This window comes from Cervus canadensis, chromosome 12 (genome assembly GCF_019320065.1).
Source record: "Cervus canadensis isolate Bull #8, Minnesota chromosome 12, ASM1932006v1, whole genome shotgun sequence".
In the NCBI taxonomy this organism is placed as follows: Eukaryota; Metazoa; Chordata; class Mammalia; order Artiodactyla; family Cervidae; genus Cervus; species Cervus canadensis.
This window is the reverse complement of record NC_057397.1, coordinates 58,288,791-58,309,907: the sequence shown is the minus strand read 5'-3', so window position 1 is coordinate 58,309,907 and position 21,117 is coordinate 58,288,791. Positions and strand designations below refer to the sequence as shown.

General features: G+C 52.0%; 1 protein-coding gene across 12 annotated transcripts; it reads right to left on the bottom strand.

The window, feature by feature from the left end:
• Nucleotides 1-2,672: 2,672 nt before the first annotated feature.
• On the bottom strand, nt 2,673-20,051 carry LOC122451288. Of its 12 annotated transcripts, none has more exons than XM_043483999.1 (5): nt 18,457-19,927; nt 11,214-11,307; nt 9,182-9,240; nt 8,885-9,099; nt 2,673-3,382 (listed from the first exon to the last, which is right to left on the bottom strand). In XM_043483999.1, exon 1 carries the CDS (start codon nt 19,811-19,813, stop codon nt 18,677-18,679), a length of 1,137 nt encoding a protein of 378 aa, XP_043339934.1. In that variant the 5' UTR covers nt 19,814-19,927; the 3' UTR covers nt 2,673-3,382; nt 8,885-9,099; nt 9,182-9,240; nt 11,214-11,307; nt 18,457-18,676. The 12 variants fall into 12 exon arrangements, 10 of the variants coding, with proteins under 10 accessions (XP_043339934.1, XP_043339939.1, XP_043339938.1 ...); XM_043484004.1 differs by lacking the exon at nt 9,182-9,240 and having other exon boundaries at nt 8,885-8,923; nt 9,022-9,099; XR_006272362.1 differs by adding an exon at nt 19,991-20,051 and having other exon boundaries at nt 8,885-11,307; nt 18,457-18,694.
• Between the last annotated feature and the right edge of the window lie 1,066 nt (nt 20,052-21,117).

Genomic DNA, 21,117 nt, shown 5'->3' with positions numbered 1-21,117 from the left:
AAGCCAGCCTGTTTCTCACCACCTGGCCCCTGGAGTGAAGTCTTGAGCAACCTCAATTTCCCTCCAATCTAAACTCTAACTCTGGCGCGCCCAGCCAGCCTCCTGAGGATGTGTCTGAGTGAAGTTTCTCGGCAGGACATGTTGTGAACAGCTGTGTGACTCTTGTTCTGGGCATCCAGCGGGGCTGTCTACCTCTCCCACCAAATGTTGGGTTTACCCAGTTTAGCGTTTTCTTACATAGCTGGGTTTTTCTTTTTTTTTTTAACTCAGAAAGAAAAGAGCTATTTTTATAAAGATAAATGTAATACATGATTTAAAAAAAAAACAAAAACATTTTCCAAAATATGAAGTAGAAAATGAAAATCACTCTTAACCCCAACACGCAGAGCATTAAGATACACCGTTAAGAAAGAGCAAAGCAGCAAACCAGCCCCTGATAGCCGAAGCTGGCAACACTCTCACAGCCGGGGCCTTGGTCTTGTGGACAAAGAATGTCGCCTGCCATTCTCTTATTGAGTATATCCAGCCCCACAGAATACCCACAGTAGCCAAGGCCACTGCCACTGTGAAGTTCAAGGAAAAAACCACTCTGTACTCGTGTCTGCACGAGACAGAAACAAAAGCATCATCCAAACCACAAAAATAACCACCCCCCTATTCTGGCTTACAGGTTACTGTTGTTTTTGTTTCTGTAATATTCATTTATTTAGCTGCGCCGGGTCTCAGTCGCGGCACGTGGGATCTTCCATCTTCATTGTGGCATGTGGGCTCCTTAGCTGTGGCATGTGGGCTCTAGCTCCCTGACCAGGGGTCATGTTTCTTGCATTGGGAGTGTGTAGTCTTAGCCGCTGGACCACTGCGGAAGTCCCTGCTGTTTTTGTTTTGTTATTACCAATTATAACCTAATTCCATTCATCTTGATGTGAATTATTAAGACATCAAGTCATAAAATTACCCCCACTTCCCAGCAGCATCCAGTCCAGAGCAAAGCCCCGCTTGCTTGAACCATCCCCCAAGGCAATGACCACAAGCTGAAACTTGATACTAATTCCTTTCTAGCAGCTTCTTCTTGAGATGCCCCTCACTCCCCATAAACCCCACTACACATGTGTTCCTGGTGTCCTTTGGCTGATGAGCACTGACATCATAGATTTTGGGATATATCCTTCCAGACATTTTTTTCTTTGACTATAGATATATTTTTTATTTTAAAAATGAAAGACTGTAATTCTACTTTATGATCTGCTTTTTGTAAAATTAACCTCTTAAGAAAATTATTTTCAACAGCTGCATCTCCTGCTGTATGGATGCTACAGACATGCTAATACCACTTCCTGTGTGATTCTATATCTCTCTAAGCCCTGTGAGAGTAGGCTCATGTGCTTTTTTCTTTTTTAAGTATATCTGCACCCATTCATTAGCGATATTGGTCTTTGATTTTCTTCTTTGCACAGTCTTTATCTGCTCTATCGATTTGTATCACATTTACTTAAAAAACGGAACTTGAGATTTTTTTCTTCCTCTGCAGTGTGTGTTTGTACATTCTCAGTCACGTCCAATTCTTTGTGACCCCATGGATTGTAGCCCGCCAGGCTCATCTGTCCATGGGATTTTCCAGGCAAGAATACTGGAGTGGGTTGCCATTCCCTTCTCCAGGGGATCTTCCTGACCCAGGGGTTGAACCCAGGTCTCCTGCACTGCAGGCAGATTCTTTATCATCTGAGCTACAGGGGGTTCCCAGGTTGTGTGGTGCAACCAAAATAAAAAAGGTTCTAAAGAGTTCTGCTAACTTCAGGACTGACAGGTTCATGAAGGGTGACTAAGGGCAGGGAAAGACAGCAATTTAGAGAGAAATCTCTTAACCTCCTTGGGCAAGCATTTGTCTCAGCTCCGTTCTGCTTTTGGAAACTTGCTCCAGTCTGGTTAGGTATTTCTCATACTCCCAGGCACTCCTCGCTGCCTGCCAACACCTCTCCCACCACCTTGTCGTTGACTGACTCCCTCGCCTCCACTCGACAAGGACTAAGTTGCAGAGGGGCCCATGGATAGTATCAAGTGAATAGTGGCCATGCTTCTGGTGATTAAATTCTGCACTGAGCAGTAAGGAGCTTCCATTTTCTTGACCCGGAGCTACGTGTCCAATATGGCAGCCCCCAGCCACATGTGGCATTTACAGTTTACATTAACTAAAATAAAATTCAGCTCCTTAGTTGCACAAGCCACATTCAAAGTGCTCAAGGGTCACACGTGACTCATGGCTACGCTATTGGATGGTCCCATAAGTGCCAGAGAATTAATGCTTTCAAACTGTGGTACTGGAGAAAACTCTTGAGAGTCCCTTGGACTGAAAGGAGATCAAACCAGTCCATCTTAAAGAAAGTCAATCCTGAATACTCACTGGAAGGACTGTTGCTGAAGCAGAAGCTCCAATACTTTGACCACCTAGGCGAAGAGCTGACTTATTGTAAAAGACCCTGATGCTGGGAAAGATCAAAAGCAAAAGGAGAAGGAGGAAGCAGAGGATGAGATGTTTAGATAACATTACCGACTCAATGGACATGAATTTGAGCAAACCCTGGGAGATAGTGGAGGACAGAGGAGCCTGGTGTACTATGGTCCATGAGGTTGCAAATAGTTGGACATGACGGAGTGACTGAACAGCAACAATAATTACAGCATAACATTTCCATCTTTGCAGAAAGTTCCACTGGACAGGGCTTTCTACATATTTCTCACTAAAACCAACAAGGCCATAGCGTAATTTTATATGCTTTACTAAGAGGCACCCCTTCCTTGAGACACCTTACTGACGCCTGCAGGGAAAAACCAAGCAATAAATACTTAGATCTGCAACCATGCTGTATATGACACCCAGTGCTATGCAGTGCACAACCCGCTCCGTCACATGCAGCAATCGATGAAAGTCCTTCATCGATCCTTTGAGTTTCATTTCTCTCTGCCTTCGCCACTTCAAACCATGGGCCCTTATCTTTTCCTTTTCCTTTTGGGGTGCAGATGGGCTGTGGTTTGCACTTGGTCCTTGTTATTAATTTCCTGTAACTGTTGAAACAAATTACCACAAACTGGGTGGCTTAAAACAACAGAAATGAATTTTCTCACAGTTCTGGGAGCAAAAAAATCCAAGGTCAAGTTGTCCTCAGGGCTGCATTCTCTCCAAAGTTTCCCTTCCAGCTTCTGGTGGCTCCAGGCTTTCTTTGGCTGCATAGCTTCAGACTCTGTCTCTGTCTTCATTGGCCTTCTCCTCTGTGTTTGTGAATTCTCCTCTTCTACTTTTTACAAGGACACTTGTCATTGGATTTAGGACACAGCCAGATAATCCAGGATGACCTCATCTCAGGATTCTTAATGATATCTGCAAAGACTGTTTAAAAACAAGGTCACATTCACAGGTTTGGGGGGCCAGAACATGGACATATTTCTTGGGGAGCCACCCATCAACCCACTAGAGTCCTATTGTATGAGTGTCTTAATTGCAACCTCTGAAACAAGAGGGAAGGGGACAGGATATAACCTTTAAGAGAATGACATAGTCATTGTGGATACAACATAAACTAATTAGAATCTACTAGACCCAAAATGGTGGAAGGTTTGACTTCCAGTCGACCTTGAGCCTCATTATACACTCACTGTAATATATCCATATGCTGAACAACACACCCACGGGTGCTGTGACAGAACGACCACAGAAGACCAAAAAGTGGGCAGCGGCCCAATTCCTAGAAATCCCCACCCCTTCTCCAAAATGCCTGGACAGTCCTCTCACTCATCAGCCTAAGAATTTACCCAGCCCATAAAAACTAACCACTTATTTTGGGGCCTCTTGCCACCTGAGATGGCCCACACTCTGTGGAGTGTGTACCTCTCAATCTATTGACACTTCTTACCTATCACTTTGCCTCTCAATGAAATCTTTCTACACCAAGACGCAAAGAACCTGATCTTCATTAAATCCTGAGACCAGGTGTGTGATTTCAATGAGAAGACAGTGGGTTCAAGTCCCAGCTCACGGGTTCAAATCTCAATCAGAGCTTGAGCTGGGTTTGAATTCCATCGGAGTTGCACAGTTTCATCCCAGGTGAGAGACCAGGTGTGTGGCCTCACCTCCATCCGGACACACTCAGAAGTCCTCTGACTGATGCATTTTTCTCTGAACTGAACTATCTGGACCCGAACCAAGGTTCCCTCACCACCAGGAGACACGCCCCTTGCTGTAGGCAGCTGTACTCCTTTCAGTAGAGCAGAGGGTGACTTGCTCCTTCCCACCTCAGAACCATCTGCAGGGGTCCCCACCCCTTCTCAGAGGCACATGTTCATCTCTGTGCGAGAGTCTCCAGCCTTCCAAGGCCCCCACACCACTCTGTAAGCACAGCTCTGCCCAGCCAGCCCCCCGAGGCTTTGGAGGACAGTGCATTGATAAAGATGGGACCAGACACGTGGAAGGAAAGGGAAGAGGAGAAAGAAAAGAACCGTAATAGTAATAATAAGACAGCTGCTAACACTTCCACAGCACCAGGTACTATTTTCAGTCTTTTACAGCTGATAACATTGCAATCCCAATAACAACTCTGGGCCATAGATGCTCTCGTCCCCACATCAGAGGAGAGGGATCTGAGGCAGAGAGGGATTGAGGATCACCCCTAAGTCTGAGAGGGTTCAGAGCCAGGATGGGAACCCAGGCAGTATGGTTCCAATGGCCACGCTTCCGTCAAGAAAAGACGTTGCGTAGGCTGGATGTTTCTGGAGTCTCAGAGGAGTTGCAAGCTGTGACAGAAGAAAGGGGCTTCTGAGAAATGCTACTGAGTCAACCCTCAGCAGAGGAGGTGCAAGTAGAGCTTGGAAGTCCTTTCTGACGATGTCTGGTTAACAAACATCTGTGAACAGACTTGGAGCCAAGAGCCACCAGGCTGGTATTACCACGTCCAGCCATCTCCTCTCGTGTTTCCCCATCCAGCCAACACACACGGGTGAGTCAATAAAGGAAGTTCATGACGGGAAGAAGCAGAGCCTTCCCTCTCACCTCCCAGCCCCCACGTTCTCCCCATTCTCAGAGGTTTCTTGTCATCCTACTGCTGTGAGGTGTTGAGGGGGTGGAATGGTGACCCAAGGGGGCTGGAGTGCCAAAGACACTCTGAGAAATGCCCAAGATAAGGAAGGCTTGAACCCTCTGTGGGGGACATCTAAGAAGGGCTAAGGGGGCAAGGACAAGTCACGGCGTCAGCCGGGGGGTAGGCATGGTGCATTATGGTGGCCTACATCCTCCAGTTTAACCAAACTCAACCCACCACACAGGCTGGGTTTGAGAGGCTGGTTTGCAGTCCGTCAGGAATCACCAAGTGAGCCATCCAAGAGCAGGGACCAGGGACAATCCCCAATGTACTGCCGAGAGACCACCATGGTCTTGCCCAAGTGCTCACTCAGCTCTGTGAGAGGAGGGTCGAGAGCCCAGGAGATGGGGTTCCCGGCGTGGACACAGAGGAGTACAGCTGTTTCCTTTCAGCATGATTTTCTAGTGGAAATTTCACAGTCACGAGCCAAGTCTTAGGGGCAGCAGAGGAGGCAGGAACCTAACACAGTAGAAAAACAGAGTTGACAGTAGATATTTCCTCCTGAACTAGATTGGAACTCTCCTGGGCCGCAAAGAGGCACAGAGTGGACCCAGGTTTAAGACTCAGAGAGGTCTGGCTGGGAATTCTGAGGCTAGCATTTCTGTGTGACCTGAGAGAGATTCCACGACTTCTCTGGACCTCTGTTTCATCTTCTGTAAAAATTGGGACTAAAAGCACCTCAGAGGAGATACTTACCAAAGCCAGGCTCTCTCGTAAGCTGTCCTTTCTTCCTTCCTTTCTCAACACCCCAGTGAGTGCTCCCATCCAACATTTCAAGCTGAGACCTCCCAGGGCAGGCCTGTCCCTTTTCCTCCCGCTCTCTCCCCTCCTTGTTCGCTGGGAAAGGACACAAGAGCAGCTCCCACACAGCTCTGGGAAGAAGGCCCCTGAGCAGGGCTCTCAGAGCAGGGGGCAGAGGGCCTGCAGGGTCTTCGGCTGGCCCAGAGGCCTCAGGCAGGCAGGCTCCACTCACCTTCAGGGGAGGAATCGCAGGACCCTCATTATCAGGGGTTTCCCTGGGCTCCTGGGGAGCAGATCCCTCCCCAGGGTACCTGTGGGCAGCACACACAATAGTCGCCCAGCGAATGCCCACGGATTGGCACCTCAGCCTTGCAGGAAAGGCCCACGGGCATTCAATGACCTCAGCCCCAGAGAATGTAGGGCAATTCAGTGTTGGGCCTGAAGGAGAGGTCAGTGCAGGCTGGCCCATCTACAGGGTCAGCTGAGGTGTGGCTCGGTGTTACTATACTCCCGGGGGGAGGCGGTGGGGCGGGGGCGGTCAGGGCGACCTCTCAAGCCCACGGGAGATGGCCTGTGGTGTGGTCTGGGGGCCCTGGCGCACTTGTAGATCCGTTGGCAGCTGCCCGGAGAAGCCTGAATTGTTTCCAGGTTGTTTTCCAGGCTTCCTTCTGCAGCTGCTGGGCCCTGCCTATTCCCTCCAGGGAGGCAAAGCTCCGAGAAGAGGCCCAGGGCCTTTTCCCAGGGCCGTGGGAGGGAGGCATGGAGCCAGAGGCCTGGTCTCCCTGGAGTCTCCGACACCAGGCACCAGGCTAACAGGCCAGGCTCCTTTCCAGAAGTCACTCATCCAACGTGGCCAGATTGAGCAAATGAAAATACATGATGCCCACCTCAATTTGAATCTCAGTTCAACAATGAATAATTTTTTTTTCATATAGGTATGTCCCATGCAATATTTGGACCATGCTTTTACACTAACAAAATGCTCATTATTTTATCTAGAATTTACATGCAACAGGCCATCTTGTATTTTATCTGGTAACCCTGGCCCCACCTCATTCTTTAAATTCTAAGAATATCCCCCTTCTCTGCTTCTTATCTGGGAGGAGATATTTGAACCTTAGAGCACCCTGGTTATTTTTTAATGTTACTGTGGATTTAACTTGGTTTTAAAACTCTGGAATATCACTGACATTTGTAAACATTTTTGAAGCTGATCTATTTTATTAACTGGTTCAGACAGTAAAGAGTCTGCCTGCAATGCAGGAGACCCAGATCCCTGGGAGAAGGGATTGGCAACCCACTCCAGTATTCTTGCCTGGAGAAATCCATGAATAGAGGTACAGTCCAGGGGGTTACAAAGAGTTGGACATGACTAAGTGACTAACACTCATTTTTCATATCACAGTCACCTAGTGTAATAAAAACCTCTGAAAATTTTTAAAAATCAAAAACTTCCAATGGATCATTTCTTTCCCTTCACATTTCTTTCTTACTTTTGTTACTCTTGTATGTTTTGGAAATGTTCTGCTAGTATATAGGAAAGCATCCTATTCTTACCTTAGTATCAGTGCTAAAGGAAAATACTCTTTACCTTTCTCTTCTTTTCCTTTTAAGAAAAGCCCACCTACCACCATGTACCCTGTTTCCCTTTGAAAATGGAGGCTGCTAGGTTGGTCCCATCTCTCTCAAAAGGGGAGCTCACAGGTGAATGACAGACACCCCTCGTGTGTGGACACTGCTGAAATTACTCTCTGGACTTGGAATGTCCTAAGGGCCAGGGCCAGAGAAGATCTCCAGGGAGGCACACTTGGGGCTTTGGAAAGGTGTCTCATTCACTTTTGTCTCCTTCTGCTCCTTTTCCCACAACCCCCACCCCGCCCCACCCAAAGTATAAGTAGCAACACTCCAACATCCAATGGCGCAGGGTAGACACAGGTACAGAGGTTCCAGGTCTCTGCCTCTGGGCGTCACGGCAGGGACCTGAGTCTGTGTTAGCCGCTCAGTTGTGTCCGACTCTTTGCAACCCCATGGACTGTATCCTGCCAGGTTCCTCTGTCCCTGGGATTCTCCAAGCAGGAATACTGGAGTGGGTTGCCATTCCCTTCTCTAGGGGATCTTCCCGACCCAAGGATCAAACCAGGGTCTCCCACACTGCAGGCAGATTCTTTACCATCTGAGCCACCAGGGAAGCCCGGCAGGGACCTGATAAAGTGTTAGCCACTCAAGTCGTGTCCGACTCTTTGCAACCCAATGAATTGTAGCCCGCCAGGCTCCTCTGTCCATGGGATTTTCCAGGCAAGAATACTGGAGTGGGTTGCCATGCCCTCCTCCTGGTGCTCTTCCTGACCCAGGGATTGAACCCAGGTCTCCTGCACTGCAGGCAGATTTTTCACTATCTGAGCCACCAGGGAAGCCCCTGATGCAACACAGAGGCTCTGAACACAGAGGGTCTGCCCTGGCAGCCCCCCGGCCCCTCCAAGGCCCAGCTGCTCCTCTGGGTCCCTGGGGAAGAACCTTGGGGAACATCCAGCTCTCTCCAGGCAGCACCCTGGCAAGGGCCCAGCCGGGGGCCCGCCCTGCCCAGCGTCCTCTGACGCAAGCTGTCCTCAGCCACGCCAGGCAGGGCCTCCTGGGCCAGCCCGCACCACTCCCTCCCTCCTCCCCCCTGCCTCCTCCCACGCCTCCCTCCCAGGATTCCCGAGGACTTTGTCAGGGGTGCCTCACACCGACATCACACCCACCTTGGCTCACAGAGAGTGTGAGACAATGTATCTGCCACACAGGGGTGGCTCTGGTGAGCTCCCAGGTTGCCACCTGGACAAATGACTTAATAGCACTCACCCACCTGCCCCACAGCCTGGCCGGGAGGTGTTCCCCCATCTTGCATCATCTTCTTCCATCTCTTAGGGAGCAAAGTGGCTAAGCTCTCAGTCTCAGATTGAAATAGCTGGGTTCTAACCCTGGCTCTCTCACCCACTAAGTAGTTGCTTGACCTCTCAGTATCTCCGTTTTCTTACCTGGGAAAGGGAGGTAATCATCAGCTCTGCCTCCTAAGGCTGCTTCGAGGATGAAATGAGGCAAGTAAGGAGCATGTTAAGGAGCTCAGGAAAATTCCTGGCACATAGTAAATGCTTATTAAACGTTAGCTGTTCACCATTTTCTAGACTTGCCAGATGTCTTCTGTGGTCACCAATGTCTGGTCTCTGCAGCGGGCAGCACACAACACCAGGCACTAAAGGGGAGACAAAGCATCGGCACGGTTGTTCTGATCCTCTGCTTTCGGGTCCCCTTGGAGAAAATCTGAAAGCACCTACATAATAGACTCCTCCTGTGCTCTGTGGCCACTTTCCCATGAATCCTTTGAAGGCTCTTCCTGTATTTGGGTAGAATCCCACATTAGACGCCCATCCTCCCCAAGGTGAGAAGCCAGAAACTGCATTTCCCAGCCTGCCCTGCAGCGGGGCACAGGTTCACGACCCAGGTTCCACCAATCGGATACATTCACCAGAGACCTTGAAGAAGCAGGAGGCTGAAGCCACCTCAAAGGCAACTGACTCGCCTTCATACTTTCCTACACGTCTCTGTAGAGGTTGTTATGACTTGAATTGTGTCCACCTCCCAGGGAAGAAAGCAGACTGGAGTCCTAGCCCTTTGTACTTCAGAACGTGACATTTGTTGAGGATAAAGTCTTTCCAGAGATAATGAAGTTAATAAGGCCATTAGGGTGGGCTCTAATTTTATACGAGTGGTGTCTTTATAAAAAAGCGAAATTTGGACACAGACACACAGAGAGAACACCATGTGAAGACGCAGGGAGAAATCGGGGTGACTCAGAGGGAACCAACCCTGCCAAGACCTTGATCTTGGATTGCTAACATCTAGAACTGTGAGAAAATAACATTTCTGTTGCTTAAGCCACCCAATCTGGGGTGCTTTGTTATAGCAGCTATAGGAAATGAATGCAGAGAAGCTCCCAGGCTTTTGTGTCAAATGTAAGCTCCCGAGAGCAGGAAATATTTATTTTCTAGATGGTGTCCAAGAAATATGTTCAATATATGAATGTCCTCTTCATAGTTCAGAGCAGAGGACAGAGAAAAGCCCTACATTCAAAGACGGCCCACTTCTCATCCACTACCACTGGCTTCAGCAGTGGTCAGAGGACCATGCCTGCCCCTCCTGCTTGCAGAGGCCGCAGGGCCCACACGATGCAGTAGGGTTGCAGGGCTGTGTGGACCGCCCTGCGACCCTGTGGCTCTCAGCCTGACTGACTGATGAAGAGAGAATAGACAAAGTGTTCTCTTAACTTTTTTTCATCTGATTTTTACCTTTTTTATTAGAGTTGATTTACCAACTCTTTCGTTGTAAAACCCAAAGCCCACCAGGCGCAGGGAAGGTTTCAGTAACTTCCTGACCCATCCTTTTCCATGGCACGGCATAGCCACCCCAGGAGATCCGTGAGAATCAGCAAAGATGTACTGTGGTCAGTCCAACAGTTCTTATTACACGTTGCTAGGCCTGACTTCTTTGGGGCCTAGTCTAACTTCTTTGAGGCAATGGCCTGGGGGAAGTGGAAGGGTCTGCACAATAGAATTGGCTAGTCTGAGTACGGTTGGGCGGGACCTTCTCTCATTTAGACTGGGAGCTAATGAATGTGTGTCTGTGTGAGCGCACACATGAGTGTCTCTGTGTGGGGGAGGGGAGTGGACCTAGGAAGGCTCGTTCTCAGAGGAAGAAAAGGCAGATGCCCATGTGCTGTGGAGTTAAGCGGCCTGTCCAGGCCTTTCTCCACCCTCATGTGCAGACCAGAGGATAAGAGGGGCTGAAGCCACCCAGACGGGTCACCAGGAGCCCACGGCTGGGGCGGGGGCCGCCTGCCCAGCAGGCTTCAGCCTCCAGGTCTGGGAACGGGCCGCCTCCTCTGTCAGGAAACGTGAGCCTCCCACTTGCACACGGGGCGGGCGTGTCCCTCATACCGAGCCCTTTGTGGCCAGAGGGGAGTGCGCTGGCCCTGGTTTGTTCTGGCGATCGCCCAGGCCCTGCCCACCTGCAGCCACCCCACCCAGGGGCTCCCCGCCTTTCTTCTCCAGCCGCCCCACCCTTCCTCACAGCTTGCAGCCGCCCGGAGGAGGGCAGGGCACTAGGGAGGAGGCCTGGGCTCCGCCGGAAGGGCGACCTCGGGAGCTGCTGGCTGCAGACCCGGGATGATTCTGAGGATGGCTCCTGGGGAGGAGAGGGCCCTGGGGCTGGCTCCCGAGGCTGACAGAGCCGTGGCTGCTGACGGCCCCCAACCCCTGAGCACTAGGGGCCTGGAGAGAACTCTGAGGCAGAGAAGCGCTTCCTGCTCACCCGGTCCGGGTCAGGCAGGAGACAGCATGATCCGGCTGGGGAGACACTTATTACTGGAGGAGGTCCACGATTATAGCTGCAACCGTTGATGTTCCTTTAAAAAATTTAAAAAAAAAAAACACACAAAACCCACGACAAATCTCATGCTTGTCAGAGCCTTCCTCCCTCGCTGTCGGCTCCCATTATGAATTCATGGCACTTTCTGTTGAGAGTTAATTATACGTTGTATGAAAGATACAGGGCTTCCTTTGACATTTCTTTCCCTCGATGGGCCCTAACCCTTTTGGAGGCCTTCCCGCGCTCCCTCCCAGTGCTGCAGGGGAGAAGGCCCATCTGGCCCGGCCTCCCCAGCTCCCCAGTCTGAGCCCGAAGGCTGGGGGCCTCCCAGAGCTGGTGAGCAGACAAGGGTCCTGCCCACCCAGCTCTCATTTCCCATCCACTCCGGCCAGAGCGCTGGTGATTACAGCACAGCACAACTGGAAGGTGTTACTGAAAGGTGACCACACACTTTGCCCACCTTTCCCACCTCCCCCCCCCACCTCCCGCACACACACAAACAGGTCAGGTCAGGCACAGGGCGACCTGCTTCCTGAAGCCTGAAGCCATCACTCTAGAGAGGGCCCCGGGAGGGGACATGCCCCTGTCAGGCTGGGGCAGAGTTCCACAGCTGCTGGAGCTCTCAGTTCTTTTTTTTTTTTATCATGGCTCCCACACGTAGCTGTCTTCATTCTCGGGATATTTCGTTCTCCCGATGGCTCATCTTTTCTCCCTGAAGCAACAAGTGTGGACGAATGCTCTGAACGCTGGCCTCCTTGTGGTGTTGAGTTTCACCTACTGACTAGATGGCTAATCTCACTGCTGTCTCCCTTCTCTGCCCCACCCGAAGCTACAGCTCCTCTGGGTCTGGACAAGTCATAGCCCACAGGACTGGGAGGGTGGTCTCAGCCAGCCCCTGCCCTAAGCCGGCATGCACCTCAAAGTGGAGAACTTTCCGTCTTCCAACATCATTCCTCTAAACTAATTAAGGCCACCTCAATTCAGTTCAGTCACTCAGTCGTGTCCGACTCTGTGACCCCATGGACTGCAGCACACCAGGCCTCCCTGTCCATCACCAACTCCAGGAGCTTACTCAAACTCATGTCCATCGAGTCGGTGATGCCATCCAACCATCTCATCCTCTGTCATCCCTTTCTCCTCCCACCTTCAATCTTTCCCAGCATCAGGGTCTTTTCCAATGAGTCAGTTCTTCCTATCAGGTGGCCAAAGTATTAGAGCTTCAGCTTCAGATTGTGAGTTAAAAGTGATCACATCTATAATAATGATGCTGAACTAACGGCATGTGGAATACACGCTTGGTAATAGGGGAAAGCTTTTTGTGTGGGCTGACATTCTCCTGCAACTACTTTTCTTAATTCCAACCTAGGCTAGGGGCTTCCCTGGTGACTCAGACAGTAAAAAAATCTGCCTGCAATACAGGTTAGACCTGGGTTCAATCCTTGGGTCAGGAAGATCCCCTGAAGAAGTGAATGGCAATCCACTCCAGCATTCTTGCCTGGGAAACCCCATGGACAGAGGAGCCTGGTGGGCTACAATCTACAGGGCCGCAAAGAGTCGGACACGACTTAGGGGCTAACACTTTATCTCTTACTAGGCTAGAGTCTGGAATGTTAACTCGTTTTCATTATTAGCCTAACATAAATTAAGACACACTACCCGCTGTTGCTTAATTCCAAAATAAAATATAATTATGAATTTTCTCTTCTTTTGAATATTTGGTTTGCAGCTTCCTGTCCTAGGGGCACCCAAGAGTGAACTTTATAAAAAGAATAACTTCTCTGTTTATTTGGTTTTATTCCTCAAAATGACTGTTGTGAGAAACCATGCTGGATCCATGCTGGATTACTGATGAGTGGGTTGTCCCTAGCCTCGACGATAAGGGGAATTCAATCTCAAGTGCGCAGAGCCTGTAAGAATGCAAATTCCTGGGCCCAGTTTAGTAGGCCTGGGGTGGGGCCTAGAATTCTGTATTTTTAAATAAACATCATGGGTAACTCTGAGGAAGGGAGCCATCCAACTACATGTTGAGAAATTCTAGAGAGGTTACGGCTGTGGCTTATAAACACAGAAATCGGCTGGACACCCAGCAGCTGCTACTCTCCTCCCGGCCAGAACTTTCCTGGAATTATATTCCAGGAAACTATTTATATATCTATTTTTAAAATAACATTAAGGCTTTTTTCTCCTTGGTTATCAAGCTAATGCAGAGAACATACATAGCTCCATAATAATAATTTTTTAAAAAATCACTCATAATCTCTCCCAAGAAAGGGGGAAGACTGTTAACATTATACTGACTCTTTTCTTCTGTGTCCATTTTTTAAATAAAGTTGACAACATACGGAATATATCATTTCGTTTTTTCAATGTTTCAATTTTTTTTTTCCTGGAAATATCATTTCTAAAAGCTATTCGCACCCCCTCATGTGGGAGGCAGCTTATTTTAATAACCATCCTTAACTGGTGGACGTTGACGTTGTTTCTAACAACACTGAGAAGACCTCTGTGCATTAAGTTTTATCAACATTTTTGATGCCTTTCTCCAGCTGGATTCCCAGTGGTACGTTGCTGGATGAAAGGATATGAGTGTTCCTGAGACCCCTGACAGGCGAAACTTGCTGTTTCAATCTGCCCCCTTGCTGGCACAGGGCAAGACACCCGTGTTGACTACCCTCTTGGCCTGTGCAGCAGCCCGCTTATCAAAGGCATCACTCTTACCACACGTTACGGCTGAACTGTTTTCCCCTAGAAGATATTGTGAAATCCTACCCCCCTCCCCTCTGCCAGTACCTGTGGATGTGACCTTATTTGGAAACAGGGTCTTTGCTGGTGTAAGCAAATTGAGAAGAGGCTATTAGAGGACTTCTCTGATGGTCCACTGGCTGAGACTCCGTGATGCTAATGCAGGGGGCCTGGTTCAATCTCTGGTCAGGGAACTAGATCCCACATGCTGCAACTAAAGATCCTGTGTGCCACAACTAAGACCTGGTGGAGCCAAATAGGCGCTAGAGATAAAGAATTCGCCTGCCAATGCAGGAGATATAAGAGACATGGGTTTGATCCCTGGATCAGGAAGATCCCAGGAGGGTATGGCAAGTCACTCCAGTATTCTTGCCTGAAGAATCCCATGGACAGAGGAGCCTGGCGGGCTACAGTCCATAGGGTCGCACAGAGTTGGACACAACTGAAGTGACTTAGCATGCACAAATAAATAGAAATAAATATTTTTTAAAAAACCAAAGAAGAGGCTATTAGGGTGGGCCCTTATTCAGTGTGACTGGGGTTCTAATAAAGAGACGGCCATGTGAAGACGCAGACAGAATGCCATGTGCTAACAGAGGCAGAGATCGGAGTGATGTAGCTGCAGGCCAAGTAATGCCAAGGATTGCAGGAGGTGTTGAAAGAGCCTAATGAATACTTATTCATTGAGTCAAATCCAAGAGTTTGAAGAAAAAGTGCAGAGTTTATATGCTGGGTACCCTTGTGCCAGGTGAGATGTGACCCTGAGGGAAAACACTAAATAAGACCCTGCTCTAGTGGGTGATGGGTCCCAGAGCCTCATGCTGGGCCCTGGACTCATGTGAGGGCCCTTCCTTGGAAGAGACAAGGAAGGATTCTACCCAGAGTCTCAGAGGGAGCAGGGCTCTGCTGATAACTCCAGCCTCTAGAATTCTGAGCAAATACATTTCTGTTGTTTTAAGACACCCAGTTTGTGGTTCCTTGGTTATGGGGTCCTAGGAGAATATACTATACAGTCTCTGGACTGGTGTCAGATGGGTCAGAAAGAGCTGAAAGTGAAAGTGTTAGTCACTCAGTCATGTCCGACTCTGCAACCCCATGCACTGTAGCCTGCTAGGCTCCTCTGTCCTTGGGATTCTCCAGGCAAGAATACTGGACTGGGTTGCCATGTCCTCCTCCAGGGGGATCTTCCTGATCCAGGGATTGAAACTGGGTCTATCTGCATTGCAGGCAGATTCTTTACTGTCTGAGCCACCAGGGCAGCCCAGAAAAAGCTGAGGTGAGGTGTGAAGGACAGTTCTTACTCCCTATCCCAATGGTGCCCAATGCAGCCCATCAATCTGTCCTTCCTGGGAACGTGATCTGCTCCCATTCACAGAAGCAACAGTCCAGGGCCCGGCGTGAGGCTCTGGGACCCATCACCCACTGGAGCAGGGTCTGATTTAGTGTTTTCCCTCAGGGTCACATCTCACCTGCCACAGGGGAACCCAGAATATAAATTTTGCACTTTTTCTTCAAACTCTTGGATTTGACTCAATGAATAAGCATTTATTAGGTTCTTTCAACACCTCCCACATTAAAGGCTCAAACATGCCAATGTCTGGGCAAAAGTCATCTTTGTCACTGACTAGGCTTCAGAATGATTCATTATTAGGTTTCTCTCAGGCCTGAAATCCACCATTGGCTGGCACCATTGTGCTGCTCTTAAATTCCTTACCTCTCCTAGAAATGTTGGTCTTCTTGCTCCAGTGGCTTCTGAAAAATAGCTCAACATTCTCTCAATTTGACTTCCTTGACCCTGTACAGAACCCAGACCTAAAGAACCCCAATGGAGAAGATTATACACTTAAGGAAGCTGTTACCCACCAACAGCTAAAAACCATTTAATTCTTATCGGAGTACAGTTGATTTATAACGTTGTGATAGTTTCAGGTGTACACTGGGCACCCATGGGGCTGTCAATTACTTCCTCTGGTCCTCCAAAGAGCCCTCAGTGTTATGCCCGATGTCCGAATCCCCGAGTGGGAAGAGAGAAGGCTTCCAAGACAATGCAACTCGCAGGAAGGGAAGTTTATTACTGACTCGAGCCAGGACTCTCCGCCCGCAACCAACGCAGTGGTGCGAGTCAGAGAGCCCCGAGCCCAAGCTGTTACACAAATTTATAGGGTGAGAAGCGGACTGGTTACACGTTTGCAAAGCAATTTCATTGGTCAATACTTTCGCGCGCGCGGGACTTTCCTGGGGGTTTCCGCCCCGTTCCTAATTTCCTAATTGGCAAACATCGGTGAAAGCTAATTGGTCCTAATTGGCAAAGAGTGGTCATTGTTAAGCGAAAGCTACCTGATAGTAGGAAGGCCTACTCCTAATCTAAGTTGCGTTACTTCTGCTCGCCTCACACTAAGAAGCGGGTATAAGGATCTCTATTTTACAGGAGAAGAAACCTGGGCACAGACAGATCAGCAGGTGGCCCAAGGTAGTCGAGCTCAGACATAAACAACCCAAAGCTAGAACCGCATGTTCTCACACAGGGTCCCTGGCCCTCTGCTCCTCTGGTCGAGGACAACTGCAGAAGGTTAGCTTTTCAGTGGAGTGACAAATGCTACCATGAGGTGCCAGATGTTTTGAGGACTTATGCCAAACCCTTTGAGGCAGATGTTCCTAGTTTGGCTCGGTTTCCTCTCCAACTTCTCTGGCATGTGCAGTGATACAGAACTTGGTTACATGACTCCCTGAAAACAAACTGATCTCTGCCAATTCGTCTAATTTCACATCTCTTTCAATATATCCATTCCCCAAAAGTTGCGAGGAAAACGAGCCGTCCAAATGCGTACGAGGAATCTCATATTCAACGACATGCTTGGAAAACGTTTTGTGAAGGAAGGTAGGCCCTAGTTTATCTGTTGTAGGATTGCGGAATTTACACGACATGGCAGCCTCAGCTAGGGCCACCCGCGTTCCTGGGTGCACATGTACAGTCAATGGGCAGGCTGGCTTTAGTGAGGTACACTTAGGTCCCATCCACCCTCTGCCCAGAGACAGTGTTAGCCACCCAGTCGTGTCTGACTCTTTGTGACCCCATGGACTGTAGCCTGCCAGGCTCCTCTGTCCCTGGGATTCTCCAGGCAAGAGTACTGGAGTGGGTTGCCACTCCCTCCTCCAGGGGATCTTCCCGGCCCAGCGATAGAACCCGGGTCTCCTGCATTGTAGGCAGACTCCTTACCACCTGAACCACCAGAGAAGCCCATAGGGAAGGTTCTAAGGTTCTAAGGCTCTTCCTGCTGAGCAGCTTCCAGGGGTCCATAAGGTGAACAAGCCAGGGTCACAAAGGCTGAGCTGAATCGTGAGGCAAAGGGCTGCTGCTGCTGCTGCTGCTGCTAAGTCGCATCAGTCGTGTCTGACTTTTCGACCCCCCCCCGACGCAGCCCAACAGGCTCCTCTGTCCCTGGGATTCTCCAGGCAAGAACACTGGAGTGGGTTGCCATTTCCTTCTCCAATGCATGAAAGTGAAAAGTGAAAGTGAAGTCGCTCAGTCATGTCTGACTCTTAGCGACCCCATGGACTGTAGCCTACCAGGCTCCTCCGTCCATGGGATTCTCCAGGCGAGAGTACTGGAGTGGGTTGCTATTGCCTTCTCTGGAGGCAAAGGGCAGGGTGGGTCAAAACCCAGGATGCCGCTCTCGTGAAGGCAGCAGACACAGCAAACAGGAAGCACCCTCAGACATGAAGGAGGCTGCCAGGCCAAGCATGGGGCAGAAGAGGACGGAACTGACAGCTAATTCACTTCCTCATGCGTTCCACCAGGAGGGAGTTGCAAAGATGAAACTCAGCCTTCCCAGCAGGCCTCTGGGTAGAGAGGGAAGCTGAAGACAGCAAAACCTCTCTCTCTCAGGCCAAGCAGAGCGTGGGAAGGGTGACAGCGCAGGTGCCAAGGGCCACAGGCACGCAGATCAGGGAGTGGGAGAAAAGAGACTGACAGAGGTCGTGACAGCTGCCTCTGTGCCACACACATGAGAAAGCAGAACCTGAAACAGTGGAGGAGGCAGCCCCTACCAAGGGCGTTCTCAGCATGAAAAAAAAAAAAAAAGTGGAAGGTGGGGGTTGCAGTGTTTGTGGCTTCAGCATCCAGCCAGAGCGCCCTGCTGCACCTGGCCTCAGCTCCCAGGATAAATCCCCCGGTGGCCCAGCCCACCAAAGGGTCCCCCGAAGGGCAACCACCCAGTGCCCAGGACCTTCTGCTCCTAACTTAACAGCGCCCATGAGGATCCCCAGCCAGTCCTTCTGCTCTTGGATGCCACAGGGCCTCCGCATCTTGTCCCACCTCAGCAAATGAGACCCCCTGGTTTCCCAAGAGCTGTCATTTTTACCTCTTCTACAGAGGTCTGGAGGACGGAACTTCCCAGGAGTCTGGCTCAATGTGGTTTTGACCCGGCAGAAATGAGCCACCCACCTGCACACTTGGGAGAAGGCTGTGCACGAGGGGAAGGGGGCCGGGAGCTCTGCTCTGCCAGGGTCTGAAGGAGGGTCACACGGGGTGAGAGGTAGCTCACGTGGTCCTGGGAGGCCGCACTGACAAACAGCTCTGCGCAGATCCGGACGGGTTCTGGGCACCCAGCTGTTGTGCTCCTGCCTGCAAGATGAGACCCGGGCACCCCCTCCCGGGGCTGGCATCACTTGCTGAGCTGTGGCTTTGGAAAGAAGGACAAGTCAAATCCCAGAGAGACTGAGAATGAATTCCAGCTGGAAGCCCCCCACCCACGGCAGTTGTGTAGGGTGGGGTGAGATGAGATGGACTGGGCGGGGAGGAAACCCAGGCGCCTGTGGAGGTCTGCTGCCTTTCTGTCTTCCTGGCTCCTCTCCATTCCGTCCTGTCTGACAGGGGCAGGGCAAAGGGTCAGGGACCTTCTAGGTGCAAGCGGGTGCTCTTTAAAAGGTCTTTTGTCCTTGAGCAACCTAGAACCCTTGTGGCTCAGCTGGTAAAGAATCCGCCCGCCATGCAGGAGACCTGGCTTTGATCCCTGGGTTGGGAAGATCCCCTGGAGAAGGGAACAGCTCCCCACTCCAGTTTCCTGGCCTGGAGAATTCCACAGACTGTATAGTCCATGGGGTCGCAAAGAGTGGGACACCGCTGCTGAGCGACTTTCACTTTCACATCCTAGAACCACAGGAAGGCAGCCTCTCAAAGTGGTTGCTGAACCCGGACAGTGGCAGACCATCGCCTTCAGAGACTCCAGCCTCTTACACAGAGCAAAAAAAGCCCAGACTCCACCTTCCTTCCTGCAGCTAATCCATTTTCTCTCCTCAGGATTTTGGCCTGGTACCTCAGGTAACAGGAAACTCACCTTTGCAAGGACTGCGGTTAGGTCCTTGGCAGGGTTAGGATTCTCCTTCCTTCTTTTTGTGTTTCCTTTCTTCCTATCACTCCCCTCACTTTCACTGGACAGCCACCCACCCTGTTTACTCAGCCTCTCAAATTCTTCGATCCTTGGACAGATATCCTCTTTGAGGTGGTGGTGGGGGGGGTGTGTGTGAGATGGAGGACCCTTCAGCCCTAACCCCATACCACCGCGGTCAGAGGAGGCAACTAGGTTAGGCCAGGGCATTTCTGCAAGGCCATTCCCGAGCAGGCAGGGCCGGCCCTCCGAGGCTCGGCCAGAGCTGCTCCCATCAGAGGGATCTTGGGCCGCCTTCTCCAGACACGAAGGTCCCCGGCGGGCCTGCGGCCGAGCGTGTCCACCCGCGGCGCTTCTCCTCCCCCAGAAACGTGGCCTGGGGCCTTTCCCAGCAGCGGCCTCCCCCGCCCCCATCCTCCGAGAGCCACCCAGCCCGCGCCGGCTCCAGCACGTGGCTCTGGGCGCAGGTTTCCTCTCCGCCCCGGCCGCTCGGCAGGGTGGTTTTCACCCTCTCGGTTCCCCCTAACTGCCCCCCGCACCCCCCTCCCCCCGTGACTTCTTGTAAAGAAACCTCCGCTGGTCCCCACCCACCTCCGCCCTCCCGCGGCTGCCGGACCCAGCCGGCCCCCCTCCGCCTCCCCTGGAGGCAGCGCTTTCTCCCCGCCCCTGGCAGCGGGCTCGGCTTCGGAAACTGTTGACTCAGAGGGTGGCCGGGCGGCCAGCGTCTGATGTCAGCTTGGACTGGGGCCAGGAGCGGAGGGGCGCGGGGAGGAGGGCGCCGGTGGCGGGCGGGAGCCGGGGGTGGGGTGGGGAGGGCGCTGGAGGCGGGAGGAGCCAGATGCCCGGCGCGGGGCGCGGAGCGGGGAGCGGGGTCCACCAGGGGCCGGTGGAGGTGGGGGTGGGGGGCCTGCGCTCGGCGTCCCGACTCGGCGCTGCGCGCTCGGGGACTGCGGCTGCCCGGGCGCCCGTGAGTCACGGTGCGTCACCGGAGCAGATGCCCCGGCGCGGCTGGAGGCTCCCGGGCTCCCGCTGACTCATCAGAAAGCCCTGCCGCGCAGCCCGGGAGGCGGGAGGCGGGAGGAGGGAGGAGGGAGGAGGGAGGTGGGGGGGGCGGGAGGAGGGAGCGGCCTGGACCGGCGGCCGGCGAGGTCATCTGAGGCGCTCGGAGCCGGAAAACCCCAAGGAGGCGTCTGCGGCAGGGGGGGCTTTAGAGTGGGCGCGGCCGAGGGGAGCGGGGACCACTGGCAAGCTGCCGGGGTCACCTGCGGCGCGGGCCGGCGGCGGGCCACCGCAGGAAGGAACAAGGCCCCCAGCGCCGGCACTGGGCGGGCCGCCTCCGGGACCCCCTCCCCTTCCGCGCTCTGGCCGTGCAGCGCGGGACCCTGGGGAGGGTGGGCTGCAGGAGCAGGCGGTTCCGCGGCACCAGTGCTGGCCCCCGACGGCCCCCCGAAGTGGCGGGGTTCCACCCCCCTACCCTCTTTAAGACTTCGTGGAGGGAGGGCGGGGGTGTCTGTGGGAAGAGACCGCACCAGCACGCAGGCCTCCACGCCCTCGTCCCCCGCCCCGCTCTCTCGACCCGCCCCTCCCCCGAGGAAGCGGCTCCGGGGCCGGGGACACCACGTGCTGGGTCAAGGCCTGGCTTCGGCCCTTTCCTGTCGCTGCCGGCTAACCACAAGGCCCCCCTGGCGCTCAGGAAATAGAGCGGCCGGGCCACGGAA

What these genes read in the sequence shown, in the direction of transcription:
- LOC122451288 (XM_043484000.1), bottom strand. Translation starts at nt 19,813, where the DNA reads ATGGGGGCGGGGGAGGCCGCTGCTGGGAAAGGCCCCAGGCCACGTTTC.